This window comes from Oncorhynchus mykiss, chromosome 26, assembly GCF_057628025.1.
Source record: "Oncorhynchus mykiss isolate SJ-2025 chromosome 26, ASM5762802v1, whole genome shotgun sequence".
Lineage (NCBI taxonomy): Eukaryota > Metazoa > Chordata > Actinopteri > Salmoniformes > Salmonidae > Oncorhynchus > Oncorhynchus mykiss.
Window position 1 is genome coordinate 26,430,001 of NC_143047.1, and position 17,500 is coordinate 26,447,500.

The 17,500-nt window shown below is 44.5% G+C and overlaps 1 protein-coding gene across 2 annotated transcripts in view; it reads right to left on the reverse strand.

Moving 5' to 3' along the window:
- Positions 1 to 2,693: 2,693 nt before the first annotated feature.
- Positions 2,694 to 17,500, reverse strand: part of LOC110506721 (transcription initiation factor TFIID subunit 4) — a 148,066-nt gene continuing 133,259 nt past the window's right edge. For both annotated transcript variants that reach the window (XM_036963830.2, XM_036963829.2), the window contains one exon: positions 2,694 to 6,048. In XM_036963830.2, coding sequence (XP_036819725.2) covers positions 5,878 to 6,048 — 171 coding nt within the window. In that variant the 3' untranslated portion in view covers positions 2,694 to 5,877. The remainder of the gene's footprint in view (positions 6,049 to 17,500) is intronic.

The window sequence follows — 17,500 nt, forward strand, 5'->3', positions numbered from 1 at the left end:
GCACCGGCTTGTTAATGAGTTTGTTTTGAAACCTCCTATGGTGGGTGTTTCACTAAACATCACAAAAATCTTAATTTAAATGGGATGGGAGTCTAATTTGACACGAACCAACTCTCCTCTTGGTCCTAGTGTCCAGTGTCCTCTCTGTGGATGTCCACTGATTAAACAAGCCCCAGGACTTCTTCAGTCTTCAGTTTTTAAAGATGGTCAGGGTTAGTTAGTTTAGCTCCAAGAAGTCCAGAAGGCAGCACAGACCTCCTGGGGGGCCTCCCTCCCAATCAGGCTCCTCTTTGTTCTGACCTGCTACTGGCCTGGGCCCTTGTATCCAGTCGCCTCAAAGGGAATGGCCAACCAGGCCTTTCATGTTGCTGAGGGATGTGGGGCTTCAGAGCCCAGCGGGTCCCCCGGGCTCCCATGCACTCCCAGCTCCTCAGCAATGCCAGCAGAGACAAGGGTTGTGCCCCCCACTGCGTCATCACATTCCCAGACCCTTCTGTACAGAGCACCCTCCTAACGTTACCCCCATGGCTCACAGGACCGCACCGCACCAGACCAAACAATCATTCCCTCCCTACTTTATGTCCTCTGGTATCTCTAGATTCAACTTTACATCTGAAGGGAACCAGCTCAGTTCTCAATGGTTCTGAATAGTTACAGTATGTGGCAGCATTTAGCTCACCTTCATCAGTTCACTTCCCTGTTGACACAAGAGTAAAGCAACTCAACCATACCTCTTACAGGTGGCAGGTTCTCACAGATACCTCATTACATTACTGGGCCATCTCCTCTAACATATTGTATGTTTTCACACATACTCTCAGAAAAAAGGAGTGCTGTGCAGCACCATTTGTCCCTGTAGGAGAACCCCCTGAAAGTTGGCTCCAGATCGAACCGTTTTGGGTTCCAAATAGAACCAAATAGAACCTGGATTCCAAATAGAACCTGTAATAGAACCAGAAATAGCTCTCCGATATTAAATGGTTCTATCTGGAACCTTTTTTCAGAGGGTTCCCCTACAGGGACACATGGTGCCACATAGCACTCTTTTTTTCTGAGAGTGTACCATTTTATTTTAGTAATTTGTGGTCAGTAAGTTGGTAGACCAAAATTAACAAGGAGTCCTACCACTTCTCTGTGTGGTGTGAAGTCCAGAGACCGGAGGGCAGTTAGTTGTACAGTTGTTTGTATATTAAATTGTTATCAGGACTCTGGTTTTTACTGAGCCCTCGACAGTCTTAATAAAAAATAATAGAAAAGTCCTCTCACTCACTACGAAACAAAAATAATGAAAACAATTTCCAATTTACAAGCATTATGTTGTGTACATATGGATTAAACACATTTCAAAAGGGTATACTTAAGGTACAAAATGTATATTATTGAAACTGTTTTAATAATTAGACTGTGGTATTAAAGGGCATGTGTTCACTTACAGTGTGTCCATTTCATTTTTCTTGCATATTTGCGATAATAAAAGGATGTACTGTATATTTTCTGCCTCGTTCCTGTCCTTTGTGTCATTTCTTGGATAATAGGGTGTTTTTTTCCTCCTTTCATCTGCACTAACACTGTCTCTTTCAAGAGGGAAAATACAGTACACGTGCAGTTACATGTAAAACAGATCTCTTGTGGTTTCTTAGGTGGTCATGAACTTTTTCAGTTTGACCTGAAGTGAACTCTCATTATACTATAATATACTATAATCCCCCAGAAAAATGTGTCAGACCCTGCACAAACATATCTTTGCAGTGCACCAGTTTAGTCCCTGCATGGGTATGTCCCTGCATGCTCCCAAATCCCTGCATCTGGACAACAAACACCAGAATCTGCTCCCAAATCCCTGCATCTGGACAACAAACACCAGAATCTGCTCCCAAATCCCTGCATCTGGACAACAAACACCAGAATCTGCTCCCAAATCCCTGCATCTGGACAACAAACACCAGAATCTGCTCCCAAATCCCTGCATCTGGACAACTAACACCAGTATCTGCTCCCAAATCCCTGCATCTGGACAACAAACACCAAAATCTGCTCCCAAATCCCTGGGTTTTGCACCGAGTTAAACGTTTTGGTCTTTTCAAAATGCTGCTGCTTAATTAGCAGTAGAATCCGGAGGGGACTTCTTCTTGGTCTCTAGCACTGGTACTTAACTCAATTTGTTCTTAGCATGTGTAGTGCTAGTAAATGGATATGAAGTTGTACTTAGCATGTGTTATGCTAGTAAATGGATATGAAGTTGTACTTAGCATGTGTAGTGCTAGTAAATTGATATGAAGTTGTACTTAGCATGTGTAATGCTAGTAAATGGATATGAAGTTGTACTTAGCATGTGTAATGCTAGTAAATGGATATGAAGTTGGTTTCATTAGTCATTTTCAGTTTGGGTACAACTAACTGTCTTGGAAAAACATTACTGTTGATTTTGTGGTTAGATTTAAATCATTAAGATAAACTGATTACTAAGAGTAGCTAACATACTAACCTGTTATATAGTACAGTAATTACAACACTTAAGCTTCAGCTACACAATTTAAGTACAGCACTTTAATAAAGCTGTACTACCAAATCCAGCTGCTCTGCAAAACTACAGCACTGTACTGTATGGTACCAAGTGTAACTAAACATATTACAGATGGATATGGATATTATGGATATTCAAAGAAATTGTAGTCAAATCACAAAAGTCTGTGTCTGCTTAATTTAGTAAACAGTTTATTTATTATTTTACAAAATAGGTACAAATACAGAAGTATGTTTTTCACACAAACAGGACATTTTCAGGATATGTACAGAGTTTACCAAAAATAACATAGTCCTAATAAACATGGTCCTGTAAACAATATTTACAAATTATCCATACATTAAAACATCTTCCAACTGGGTACATCAGTAATCCTTATATTTTGGCTAAAAAGCTGAAGTAGTAGAAATGTTCTCCTGTTAATTTATTTATCAGAAATCATACAAATAATTATTCAAATATTAACCACTGAACAAATAGGTATTTTTTGTGCTTCTTTTAAACTTCAATTTTTTCAACGATAAGTACTTGTGAGATAAAATTGCATTGCCTAAAATGTGGCAAATGAAATGCCAATGAAAAAATAACTCAAAAGAAAAATATATAAATAGTTAAAAATAAGTTTCCCTTTCAACACCAACTGACAATACTGTTTGATGTTTCCCTTTCAACACCAACTGACAATACTGTTTGATGCTTAAGAGACTACGTTTCCCTTTCAACACCAACTGACAATACTGTTTGATGTTTCCCTTTCAACACCAACTGACAATACTGTTTGATGTTTAAGAGACTACGTTTCCCTTTCAACACCAACTGACAATACTGTTTGATGTTTAAGAGACTACGTTTCCCTTTCAACACCAACTGACAATACTGTTTGATGCTTAAAAGACTACGTTTCCCTTTCAACACCAACTGACAATACTGTTTGATGTTTAAGAGACTACGTTTCCCTTTCAACACCAACTGACAATACTGTTTGATGCTTAAGAGACTACGTTTCCCTTTCAACACCAACTGACAATACTGTTTGATGTTTAAGAGACTACGTTTCCCTTTCAACACCAACTGACAATACTGTTTGATGCTTAAGAGACAGGAACTATTTCTTTCTATACATTGGTAACACAGCGTTCTGTTTTTTCTCATTGTATAAGTAATAAAAAAAACAGTATATAATAGTGCTGTTAGAAAAAAATTAAATGAACATTCCTTTCAAATGTTGCCCATTCAACAAATAAATGACAAAGCGACACAAGACAAGCTGCATAGAGGCTAGGCTATTCAAAACCAACCAATAAGAGAAAGGCCATGTTAATAAGAGGATGGTCAGAAACAGGTGACAACACTGAGGCCTTGCAGAGTTGGACCCTAATGACAAGGATCTATAGCTACTGACAGAGAGGCAGTCGCCTCCCACCTCTCGTTCTAGAGAGAACATAAAAACATACAACTCTAAAAACATTGCAATGTCAATATTAGGCTTAAAGGAAGAATTCTCAAAACTGTACTTCAACAACTGTCCAGCTGCTCACATGTCTGATATGTGTTGTTAATCGTCTTGAAGTGAAACAGAGGAAACCCTACGATGGGAGCTGCTTGTCGAACGACCATACTGCACTCTGGGCGTCTGCTGAGGGTATGGACCTGGCTTCACAGAATAGGTTCTTCAGACAACCTAAAGTATTGTGGAAATGGGCACAAACAATGAGACAGATGGGCAACATCTAAATTCTACAGGGACATCTAGGAAAAAATAGTCTCTCAAGTCTCTCCATACATTTGGGTACAGAGAGACTACTGTGCATTGCTCAATGAGGGTGACTGGCCCGAATCCACCATATTGGTGGACTGTGGTAACTCTAATTATTGACCTGTTGGATTGGATGAGACAATCTGCATTGCATTAAAACAAAGTTTAGAAAGTGAAAGAATACAAAGAATACAATATTTTTCCTAATGACAGTTAAATGTTACCTTTCAGGTATTTTACATTTGTTCATGTTTTTTAAGTGTACTGTATGTAAATTACAAAGTATTTTTGTCTGTAATGTCTTTTTCGTTTTGTGTCGGACCCCAGGTAGACTAGCTGTCGTCATGGCGTCAGCTAATGGGGATCCAAATAAAATAACATCATACCACATTTCAATGCACATGATTTGACAGAATATCTCAGTACGGAGTAATTAACATTACATGTGGTAAAAATATCATACATGCTGTTTAAAAGTATTCAAAATGACTATTTACATTTAAAGAGCTTGATTTCTGTTATGCTGTAATCCATTTTCTGAAGATAAACTTTCCAAAAAGCTGCTCTGGTAAGTTTCTGGTATAAAGAATCAGACCACTCTATGACTTGTTAGTTTTGTGTGACCATATTCACTGAAATATGTTCAACAAATACATTCTAGAGAATATTGTAGACTGTATTAAATTCAGAATAGGATTCTTTTAAAGAAAATCACTTTGAGATGGTTCATTGAGTATTTCGTCTGGGACATCAAATTTACAACTGACATGGAAAAAGTACTGGCTCAGGTCCTTAGACACAAAAACCCATCTCTCCTTAAAAACCCAGTCCCAATAATACCCAAGGAGTTTGCATCACCATGGCCTTAAAGTCAACACACTAAATACATATACACTGAGTGTACAAAACATTAAGAACACCTGCTCTTCCATGACATAGGAGACTGTGGGTGAAAGCTATGATCCCTTATTGATGTCACTTGTTAAATCCACTTCAGTCAGTTTAGATGAAGGGGAGGAGACAGGTTAAAGAAGGATTTTTGAGACATGGATTGTGTATGTGTGCCATTCAGAGGGTGAATGGTCAAAACAATAGATTTAAGTGCCTTTGAACAGGGTATGGTAGTAGGTCCCAGGCGCACCGGTTTATGTCAAGAACTGCAACGCTGCTGGGTTTTTCACACTCAACAGTTTCCCGTGTGTATCAAGAATGATCCACCACCAAAAGGACATCCAGCCAACTTGACAACTGTGGGAAGCATTGGAGTCAACATGGGCCAGCATTCCTGTGGAATACTTTCGACACCTTGTAGAGTCAATACCCGGACAAACTGAGTTGTTCTGGGGGCAAAAGGCAAATATTAGGAAGGTGTTCTTAATGTTTGGTACTCAGTGTATTTATCATGAAGCTAAAACAGATACACATACAATATATTTTAGTGAGTTTTTTTCTCTCGCCTTTAAATCAAAAGTTACGTTAATATCAACATCACAACAGACACTGAGCTGAAACATCTGACCCGATTGAAGGCACGTTGCAGGGGTAGAAGGAGATGGTAAGGGAGAGAGAGGAGGGTGCTGGGAGAGAGAGGAGGGTTCTACTTGAGCAGAGCCCGGTAGAGCAGAAGTGAGTGGGCTGTCTCTCTCTCCTGCTCCATGTAGAAGATGAAGTCCCTGAGGTTGACACGGGTGATGCGTTGACGTTGCCGCTGTGACGACGTGGAGGGGGAGGAGGCGGCACCCGGCGACCCCACTGAGCTGCCTGATACCTGGGGAGAGAGAGAGAGGACAGGGGGTGAGTCCTGGGACAACAGATCCATCTCAAAATCATGTACACCTGAGGACAGAGAGAGGAGAGGGGCAGAGGGTCTGCTCCAAGGCAAGCGGCTGTAGGTGGCTGGTAAGAATTAAATAACCAATTAAAGTTAAAAATGTTTTGGTTGACACTCAAACAGACAGAGAGAAGAGCCAGGGAGAAGAGCCAGAGAGAAGAGCCAGAGAGAAGAGACAGAGAGAAGAGACAGAGAGAAGAGACATAGAGAAGAGACATAGAGAAGAGACAGAGAGAAGAGACAGGGAGAAGAGCCAGGGAGAAGAGCCAGAGAGAAGAGACAGAGAGAAGAGACAGAGAGAAGAGCCAGAGAGAAGAGACATAGAGAAGAGACAGAGAGAAGAGACAGAGAGAAGAGACAGAGAGAAGAGCCAGAGAGAAGAGACAGAGAAGAGCCAGAGAGAAGAGCCAGAGAGAAGAGCCAGAGAGAAGAGACAGAGAGAAGAGACAGAGAGAAGAGACAGAGAGAAGAGCCAGAGAGAATAGCCAGAGAGAAGAGCCAGAGAGAAGAGCCAGAGAGAAGAGCCAGAGAGAAGAGACAGAGAGAAGAGCCAGAGAGAAGAGCCAGAGAGAAGAGACAGAGAGAAGAGCCAGAGAGAAGAGAGAGAGAGAGAGGACACAGAGAGAGGGGAAGATAAAGTAAGTAAGGGACAACATATCTCTAACATCAATATCATCCAATCATGACAAGGCTTTCAATACTGTGAACGCCTTCAGTGCTCTGTGTCTAAGTCACCCAACCGGTTGAAGATATACCTTGACTGTTTCCCATGTCTAAAAACGAACACATCCTTGTTAGACAGGAAATATTTGAGTAATGCATATAGGCTAGCCTCTCTCAACAATTAGGCACATACACTTAATTCAAATCAAATGTTTTTTGTCACATGCGCCGAATAGAACAGACCTTACAGTGAAATGCTGAATAGAACAGACCTTACAGTGAAATGCCGAATAGAACAGACCTTACAGTGAAATGCTGAATAGAACAGACCTTACAGTGAAATGCCGAATAGAACAGACCTTACAGTGAAATGCTGAATAGAACAGACCTTACAGTGAAATGCTGAATAGAACAGACCTTACAGTGAAATGCTGAATAGAACAGACCTTACAGTGAAATGCCGAATAGAACAGACCTTACAGTGAAATGCTGAATAGAACAGACCTTACAGTGAAATGCTGAATAGAACAGACCTTACAGTGAAATGCTGAATAGAACAGACCTTACAGTGAAATGCTGAATAGAACAGACCTTACAGTGAAATGCTGAATAGAACAGACCTTACAGTGAAATGCTGAATAGAACAGACCTTACAGTGAAATGCTGAATAGAACAGACCTTACAGTGAAATGCTGAATAGAACAGACCTTACAGTGAAATGCTGAATAGAACAGACCTTACAGTGAAATGCTGAATAGAACAGACCTTACAGTGAAATGCTGAATAGAACAGACCTTACAGTGAAATGCTGAATAGAACAGACCTTACAGTGAAATGCTGAATAGAACAGACCTTACAGTGAAATGCTGAATAGAACAGACCTTACAGTGAAATGCTGAATAGAACAGACCTTACAGTGAAATGCTGAATAGAACAGACCTTACAGTGAAATGCCGAATAGAACAGACCTTACAGTGAAATGCCGAATAGAACAGACCTTACAGTGAAATGCTGAATAGAACAGACCTTACAGTGAAATGCCGAATAGAACAGACCTTACAGTGAAATGCTGAATAGAACAGACCTTACAGTGAAATGCCGAATAGAACAGACCTTACAGTGAAATGCCGAATAGAACAGACCTTACAGTGAAATGCTGAATAGAACAGACCTTACAGTGAAATGCCGAATAGAACAGACCTTACAGTGAAATGCTGAATAGAACAGACCTTACAGTGAAATGCCGAATAGAACAGACCTTACAGTGAAATGCTGAATAGAACAGACCTTACAGTGAAATGCTGAATAGAACAGACCTTACAGTGAAATGCTGAATAGAACAGACCTTACAGTGAAATGCTGAATAGAACAGACCTTACAGTGAAATGCTGAATAGAACAGACCTTACAGTGAAATGCTGAATAGAACAGACCTTACAGTGAAATGCTGAATAGAACAGACCTTACAGTGAAATGCTGAATAGAACAGACCTTACAGTGAAATGCTGAATAGAACAGACCTTACAGTGAAATGCTGAATAGAACAGACCTTACAGTGAAATGCCGAATAGAACAGACCTTACAGTGAAATGCTGAATAGAACAGACCTTACAGTGAAATGCTGAATAGAACAGACCTTACAGTGAAATGCCGAATAGAACAGACCTTACAGTGAAATGCTGAATAGAACAGACCTTACAGTGAAATGCTGAATAGAACAGACCTTACAGTGAAATGCCGAATAGAACAGACCTTACAGTGAAATGCTGAATAGAACAGACCTTACAGTGAAATGCCGAATAGAACAGACCTTACAGTGAAATGCTGAATAGAACAGACCTTACAGTGAAATGCTTACTTACAAGCCCTTACTTCAGTTTTAACAAAGTAAAACCCTCTCGTAGAGTAAGAGAACAACACTGATTTTAATAAAGTCCAGAACATTACGTGCATTCTAGTAAACAAAGAAATTATGTATAGCATTACATTGCACTTAAACTAGCAGAATGTGAAGATAATGAAAACATTCTTGATGTACTCAGACTGAGGGGGAAGACATTCATATTTAACTGTCTTTATAGCTCATTATATCGCCCTGGAAATGAACACATTTTGAGCTGACTTTTCCATTCTGAAAAGGAACTCCTTGTTTGTTCAATTCTATGCAAAGAATTATATTAAAATATAGAATGAGTGTATACAGAACCCTGATATAAATCACAGACAACCGTTTACATTTCCAAATGAAAAACATCAGGTGGCAAATCCACCAAAATGCCCACTCAGCCATTTCCGTGAGGAACTCCCCATAACACCCTCCCACAAATACATTGATTGCACCACTCTATAAACATACAGTTGTATAGACAGAGCCTAATTACAAGCATATGAAAGGTATGGATTTACAGGACCCAAGACCACAGTGCAGTTGTACAAACTCACCCTATAGACGTTGTATACATGACAGTATCTAGCTTCAAATACCCTGCAAACCCCTGTAGAGTAATGGTGGCCACAGCCTCCCCGTAGTCTCAAGGTGCGTCCCAAATAGAACCTTATTCCCTATAGTGCACTATAGTACTCATAGAGCTCTGGTCAAAAGTTATTCCCTATAGAGTGCACTATAGTACTCATAGAGCTCTGGTCAAAAGTTATTCCCTATAGAGTGCACTATAGTACTCATAGGGCTGTGGTCAAAAGTTATTCCCTATAGAGTGCACTATAGTACTCATAGAGCTCTGGTCAAAAGTTATTCCCTATAGAGTGCACTATAGTACTCATAGGGCTGTGGTCAAAAGTTATTCCCTATAGAGTGCACTATAGTACTCATAGGGCTGTGGTCAAAAGTTATTCCCTATAGAGTGCACTATAGTACTCATAGAGCTCTGGTCAAAAGTTATTCCCTATAGAGTGCACTATAGTACTCATAGAGCTCTGGTCAAAAGTTATTCCCTATAGAGTGCACTATAGTACTCATAGGGCTGTGGTCAAAAGTTATTCCCTATAGAGTGCACTATAGTACTCATAGGGCTGTGGTCAAAAGTTATTCCCTATAGAGTGCACTATAGTACTCATAGGGCTGTGGTCAAAAGTTATTCCCTATAGAGTGCACTATAGTACTCATAGGGCTCTGGTCAAAAGTTATTCCCTATAGAGTGCACTATAGTACTCATAGAGCTCTGGTCAAAAGTTATTCCCTATAGAGTGCACTATAGTACTTTGGTCAAAAGTTATTCCCTATAGAGTGCACTATAGTACTCATAGAGCTCTGGTCAAAAGCTATTCCCTATAGAGTGCACTATAGTACTCATAGAGCTCTGGTCAAAAGTTATTCCCTATAGAGTGCACTATAGTGCTTTGGTCAGAGGTTTTTCCCTATAGAGTGCACTATAGTGCTTTGGTCAAAAGTTATTCCCTATAGAGTGCACTATAGTACTCATAGGGCTCTGGTCAAAAGTTATTCCCTATAGAGTGCACTATAGTACACATAGAGCTCTGGTCAAAAGTTATTCCCTATAGAGTGCACTATAGTACTTTGGTCAAAAGTTATTCCCTATAGAGTGCACTTTAGTACTCTGGTCAAAAGTTATTCCATATAGAGTGCACTATAGTACTCATAGAGCTCTGTTCAAAGGTTATTCCCTATAGAGTGCACTATAGTAGTCTGGTCAAAAGTTATTCCCTATAGAGAGCACTATAGTATAAAATGGCGCCGGAGAAGAGGGCTGACGTTTTACGTGTTTTGTTTTTTGTTTGCAACTTATTTTTTTTAACTTATTTTGTACATAATGTTGCCACTACCGTGTCTTATGACTGAAAATAACTTCTGGACATCAGGACAGCAATTTCTCACCACGGACTGGCAGAATCCTTTTTGATATACTGCTTTTCGGGAACAGGCCCAGATACCCGTGATTTGCGTGAAGAGGAGGTGGAGAAAAAGGGACCAGAGGGCGAGCTGCCTTCTGAAAATTCGTAGGCGATCGAATAAACCCCCACTTCCTTCCATTCTGCTAGCAGACGTGAAATCTGGAGAATAAAATCGATGACCTGTGCGGAAGATTAAACTACCAACGGTCATTCAAAACTGTAATATCTTATGCTTCACGGAGTTGTGGCTGAACGACGACACTATCAACATACAGCTGGCTGGTTATACGCTACACCGGCAGGATAGAACAGCGGCGTCTGGTAAGATAAGGGGTGGCGGACTATGCATTTTTGTAAATAACAGCTGGTGCATGATATCTAAGGAAGTCTCGAGCTATTGCTCACCTGAGATAGAGTGTCTCATGATAAGCTGTAAACCACAATATCTACCTAGAGAGTTTTCATCTGTATTTTTCGTAGCTGTTTACATACCACCACAGACTGAGGCTGGCACTAAGACAGCATTGAAGGAGCTGTATTCTGTCATAAGCAAACAAGAAAGCGCTCACCCAGAGGCGGCGATCCTAGTAGCCAGGGACTTTAATGCAGGGAAACTTAAATCTGTTTAATGTGCAACCAGAGGGAAATAAACTCTGGACCACCTTTACTCCACACACAGGAAATAATACAAAACTCTCCATCGCCCTTCATTTGGAAAATCTGACCATAATTCTATCCTCCTGATTCCTGCTTACAAGCACCAGTGACTAGATCAATAAAAAGTGGTCAAATGAAGCAGATGCTAAGCTACAGGACTGTTTTGTTAGCACAGACTGGAATATGTTCCGGGATTCTTCCGATGGCATTGAGGAGTACACCACATCAGTCATGGCTTCATCAATACGTGCATCGATGACATCGTCCCCACAGTGACCGTACGTACATGCCCAACCAGAAGCCATGGATTACAGGCAACATTGGCACTGAGCTAAAGGCTAGAGCTGCCGCTTTCAAGGAGCAGACTCTAACCCGGAAGCTTATAAGAAATCTCGCCCACCGACGAACCTGCAAACAAGCAAAGCGTCAATACAGGACTAAGATCGAAGCGTACTACACCGGCTCTGACGCTCGTCGGATGTGGCAGGGCTTGCAAAACATTACAGACTACAAAGGGAAGCACAGACGAGAGCTGCCCAGTGACACGAGCCTACCAGACGAACAAAACTACTTCTATGCCTGCTACGAGGCAAATAACACTGAAACATGCATGAGAGCACCAGCTGTTCCGGAAGACTGTGTGAACACACTCTCCGCAGCCAATGTGAGTAAGACCTTTAAATAGGTCAACATTCACAAGGCTGCAGGGCCAGACGGATTACAAGGACGTGTACTGCGAGCATGCGCTGACAAACTGGCCGGTGTCTTCACTGACTTTATCAACCTCTCCCTGTCCGAGTCTGTAAAATCAACATATTTTTGTGTGTGAATTGTACCCCCTTTTTCTCCCCAATTTCGTGGTATCCATTTGTTAGTAGCTACTATCTTGTCTCGTCGCTACAACTCCCGTACGGGCTCGGGAGAGACGAAGGTCGAAAGTCATGCGTCCTCCGATACACAACCCAACCAAACCGCACTGCTTCTTAACACAGCGCGCATCCAACCCGGAAGCCAGCCGCACTAATGTGTCGGAGGAAACACCGTGCACCTGGCAACCTTGGTTAGCGTGCACTGCGCCCGGCCCGCCACAGGAGTCGCTGGTGCGCGATGAGACAAGGATATCCCTACCGGCCAAACCTTCCCTAACCCGGACGACGCTAGTCCAGCATCTCTGGTGGCAAAGCTGGCGCCCTTAACTGCCCTTAACCACTGCGCCACCCGGGAGGCTAAAACCAACATATTTTAAGCAGACCACCATAGTGCCTGTGCCCAAGAACATTAAGGTAACCTGCCTAAATGTCTACCGACCGTAGCACTCACGTCTGTAGCCATGAAGTGCTTCGAAAGGCTGGTCATGCCTCACATCAACACCATTATCCCAGAAACCCTAGACCCACTCCAATTTGCATTCCGCCCCAACAGATCCACAGATGATGCAATCTCTATTGCACTCCACACTGCCCTTTCCCACCTGGACAAAAGGAACACCTATATGAGATTGCTATTCATTGACTACAGCTCAGCATTCAACACGATAGTGCCCTCATAGCTCATCACTAAGCTAAGGACCCTGGGACTAAACACCTCCCTCTGCAACTGGATCCTGGTCTTCCTGACGAGCCGCCCCCAGGTGGTAAGGGTAGGTAACAACACATCTGCCACGCTGATCCTCAACACAGGGACCCCTCAGGGGTGCGTGCTCAGTCCCCTCCTGTACTCCCTGTTCACTCATGACTGCACGGTCAGGCACGACTCCAACACCATCATTAAGTTTGCCAATGACACAACAGTGGTAGGCCTGATCACCAACAACGAAGAGACAGCCTATAGGGAGGTGGTCAGAGACCTGGCCGTGTGGTGCCAGGACAACAACCTCTCCCTCAACGTGATCAAGATAAGGAGATGAATGTGTACTACAGGAAAAAGAGGACCGAGCACTCCCCCATTCTCATCGACGGGGCTGCAGAGGAGCAGGTTGAGAGCTTCAAGTTCCTTGGTGTCCACATCAGCAACAAACAAACATGGTCCAAGCACACCAAGACAGTTGTGAAGAGGGCACGACAAAACCTATTCCCCCTCAGGAGACTAAAAAGATTTGGCATGGGTCCTCAGATCCTCAAAAGGTTCTACTGCTGCACTATCGAGAGCATCCTGACTGGTTGCATCACTGCCTGGTATGGCAACTGCTCGGCCTCCGACCGCAAGGCACTACAGAGGGTAGTGTGAACGGCACAGTACATCACTGGTACCAAGCGTCCTGCCATCCAGGACCTCTATACCAGGCTGTGTCAGAGGAAGGCCCTAAAAATTGTTGAAGATTCCAGCCACCCTAGTCATAGACTGTTCTCTCTACTACCGCACGGCAAGCGGTACTGGAGCAGCAAGTCTAGGACCAAGAGGCTTCTAACAGCTTCTACCCCCAAGCCATAAGACTCCTGAACACCTAATCAAATGGCACCCAGACTATTTGATTTCCCCCCCCCCCCTTTTACGCCGCTGCTACTCTCGGTTGTTATCATCTATGCATAGTCACTTTAATAACTCCTGCATGTACATGTACATATTACCTCAACTAACCGGTGCCCCCGCACACTGACTCTGTAGTTATTCCCTATAGAGTGCACTATAGTACTCATAGAGCTCTGGTCAAAAGTTATTCCCTATAGAGTGCACTATAGTACTCATATGGCTCTGGGAAAAGTAGTGCTCTATATAGGGAATAGAGTTCCATTTGTCCCTTCCATGTCTCCCTCCACACATCTGTTCCTGTCAGTGATGTTGACAAGTCGGGAGGGCCAGTCGGGGTGGAGGTGCACACGGGACAGGCCTCTGTCTGTCTCCTCCGCCCCCAGGGTCCTCACTGGGAAGGAGCGCCCCTACCCTCACCCTGCCTGGCTCATCAGGCCAATCACGACTGACCACAGGTGAAAGATGGGCCTGCCCGCTGCCATGCCAATTACTGCCACTCACCCCACCGCCCTGCGACACAGCAACACACTCCAACAATCAAAGCCATCCATCCACCTGGACAGACGGGGGGGGGGGGGGGGGGGGGGGGCCGCTGGCATGGAGGGGTGAGGAGGGAGGTGGGGATGGGCAGTAGCCCTGGACATCACTACAAGCCCCTAGGTCTCGTGGTCTGGAGCTCCCAGAATGCCTCACTCAGCTCCTGTGCGGACCCAGTTCATGGCGAGCCTCAGCCTGGGTAAGTGATCCAAATACAGGGAGAAAGGTCAGCCTGCTGCCAGCGAGCTAAGCTGATTTCACTTAGCTAACGCAGCAGCGTCGCAGGCAGCCTCTTCTCTTCCTCCTCCCCTCATCTTAATAAGCCTCTGCAACCTGCCAGCAACCCAAACACATGGTCTGTTGTTGTCTGTATCTATGGAGACCAATCCCTCTTTCAAATGCATGTTGACTCATGTTAAGGGGGAAAATAGGAAAATACACTCACAAACACAAAACAAAGCAGATGGCTGAGTGTCAGATATAAGGAGAGGCGAGAAGTCAAAACACCACGCTTTTCTCGTCAACAGCAATTATATAGTAATGGTGTCTGACATTAAATGAACGGCAGAATGGCACGCTTCGTAAGGTCACCGTGGAGAGAGATAGAGAGAGAAAGAGAGGGATACAGACAGAGAGAGTTTGTCTTTGCAAAATCGTCTTTGCTGCTGAGAAAGATCCACGAGGCAAAAAGCAGCATCTGTCATTTTATCTGTGATGGGTGCTGCGAGGCATTATGTCACATGACATATCCATCCTGCAACACACACAGGGATACCTCGATACATCCTTTCAGACGTTCCAGTTGTTTGGTGCCCTGAGACACACAGACAGACAGAGCTGTGGAGAACCTGAGGAGAGGACAGGGGGCTGAGAGGAGAGGTGACTATAGACTGGATACTCTAGAGAAGGGCCCCAGTCCGTTAACACTGGCTACAGCCCTTACCGCCTCACCTCCACACTCTAACATGAGTTGGATAGACACACTGCAGTTCACCATGGCTGGGAGAGACCAGGGAGCCTGGGTGTGCATGTACATGCAGAAACACACAACTGACATGATGTGCATAGTGTTCACTCAGTATCATTATGGCGCCTACATATTTCAGCACACAAACTGATCAGGAAGACAGCAAGAGGATGCTTACCCTCATTTAGATATTTGTCCTCCATACACTGCTGTGTTATTCACTCATTACTATAGGATAGTATCTATACCATAAAGGGAGGATTTATTTCTTCCACTGTAAGGAAATGGTGAGCTCAGGTCAGTCTACCTTCAATATTTTCTATCTTCCCTAATCTACTGTTCAACCTTGGGTGCAGAGAAAGCCACGATTAGTCCCCACTTTACTAAATTTACTCTTGATTAATAATGTATGTTCTCTCTCTCTCTCTCTCTCTCTCTCTCTCTCCTCTCCTCTCCTCTCCTCTCCTGGCTAATTGTCTGGTGGTGTTGAAGCTCCTAGGTGTCTTAGGAATTAGCATTTGGTCCTTTATTGTTTAGGGTCTTTCTGCTGATCAGCAGCTTTGAACTTGAGTGGCACTGGGCCTTGATGCTGGAGCCAATATTGGATTTGGCTCAGGTCACACCTTAGGGCTGAGGGTTAATGGCCCACTTTTCCTGGCATACACACAGCTCTACACAGCCCAGAGAGGGTTGGTTGGCCCAGCAGAGCCAATACTGCTGGATCAGCACTCTGTAGAGAGGAGAGGAGGCTGCAGACAGGGGGCTGGGAGGAGAGGAGGCTGCAGACAGGGGATGGGAAAAGAGGAGGCTGCAGAAAGGGGGCTGGGAGGAGAGGAGGCTGCAGACAGGGGGCTGGGAGGAGAGGAGGCTGCAGACAGGGGGCTGGGAGGAGAGGAGGCTGCAGACAGGGGGCTGGGAGGAGAGGACGCTGCAGACAGGGGGCTGGGAGGAGAGGACGCTGCAGACAGGGGGCTGGGAGGAGAGGACGCTGCAGACAGGGGGCTGGGAGGAGAGGAGGCTGCAGACAGGGGGCTGGGAGGAGAGGAGGCTGCAGACAGGGGGCTGGAAGGAGAGGAGGCTGCAGACAGGGGTCTGGGAGGAGAGGAGGCTGCAGACAGGGGTCTGGGAGGAGAGGAGGTTGCAGACAGGGAGCTGGGAAGAGAGGAGGCTGCAGACAGGGGGCTGGGAGGAGAGGAGGCTGCAGACAGGGGGCTGGGAGGAGAGGAGGCTGCAGACAGGGGGTGGGAAGAGAGGAGGCTGCAGACAGGGGTCTGGGAGGAGAGGAGGCTGCAGACAGGGGTCTGGGAAGAGAGGAGGCTGCAGACAGGGGGCTGGGAGGAGAGGAGGCTGCAGACAGGGGGCTGGGAGGAGAGGAGGCTGCAGACAGGGGTCTGGGAGGAGAGGAGGATGCAGACAGGGGTCTGGGAGGAGAGGAGGATGCAGACACGCGTACACACACAGACAGACAAAAGTGCATATGCACACAGCAGTCTGCACAATTTCTCCAACATGGGAAAGTAATCTAATGTGTGTGTTTCACATTCTGGGAAAAAATCTGTAAGGTCAAGAAATAGCTTGGCTATGTGGGCTGTATGTACATATTAACCTACAACTTACATGTTAAACCCTCCCTTTCCACATGTTCATAAAGCCTGAACCTCAAGGCAACAAAAATAATCTCTGACTTACAAACAGACTTACAACGAAACCTCTTTATTGACAAGCTAAACCAGGAGTTATTGTGACAAGGCACAACCAGACATTAACAGTACAACAGTCATGACTGTGGCTGACCGGCTGTGCAACTGGGAACATGTAATGGGGGACCAGTGGTCAGACGGTGGTGAAAGGGTTAGTGAGTGTGTTAGTCCCTCTTAGTCAAAGAGCCCGACCCGCCGCCCTGCTCTGTGAAGTTAGGAAAGGCCCTCCCATCACCACCGTACCGACTGACTGACTGTGTGCCAGGAACACAAAGCTTTCCCACATGTTCACCTCCACGCTGCATTTCATCCAGGGAACGCTCCTCTCCTCCTCTATTCCCTCCCTCCCTCAGTTCTGTTTATAGTGTGTAGCCCAGCCGTGGGAGTGCAGTCCCTCTCTCTCCACGCTCGGTCTGCACTCTCCGTCTGCACAACAGCCTCTCCCTCTCTCCTACGGCAGCCATTAATCAGCAACAGAGCCCCTCTCTCTTTCTCACCCTCCATTTCTTTCTCCCTCTCTCTCACCC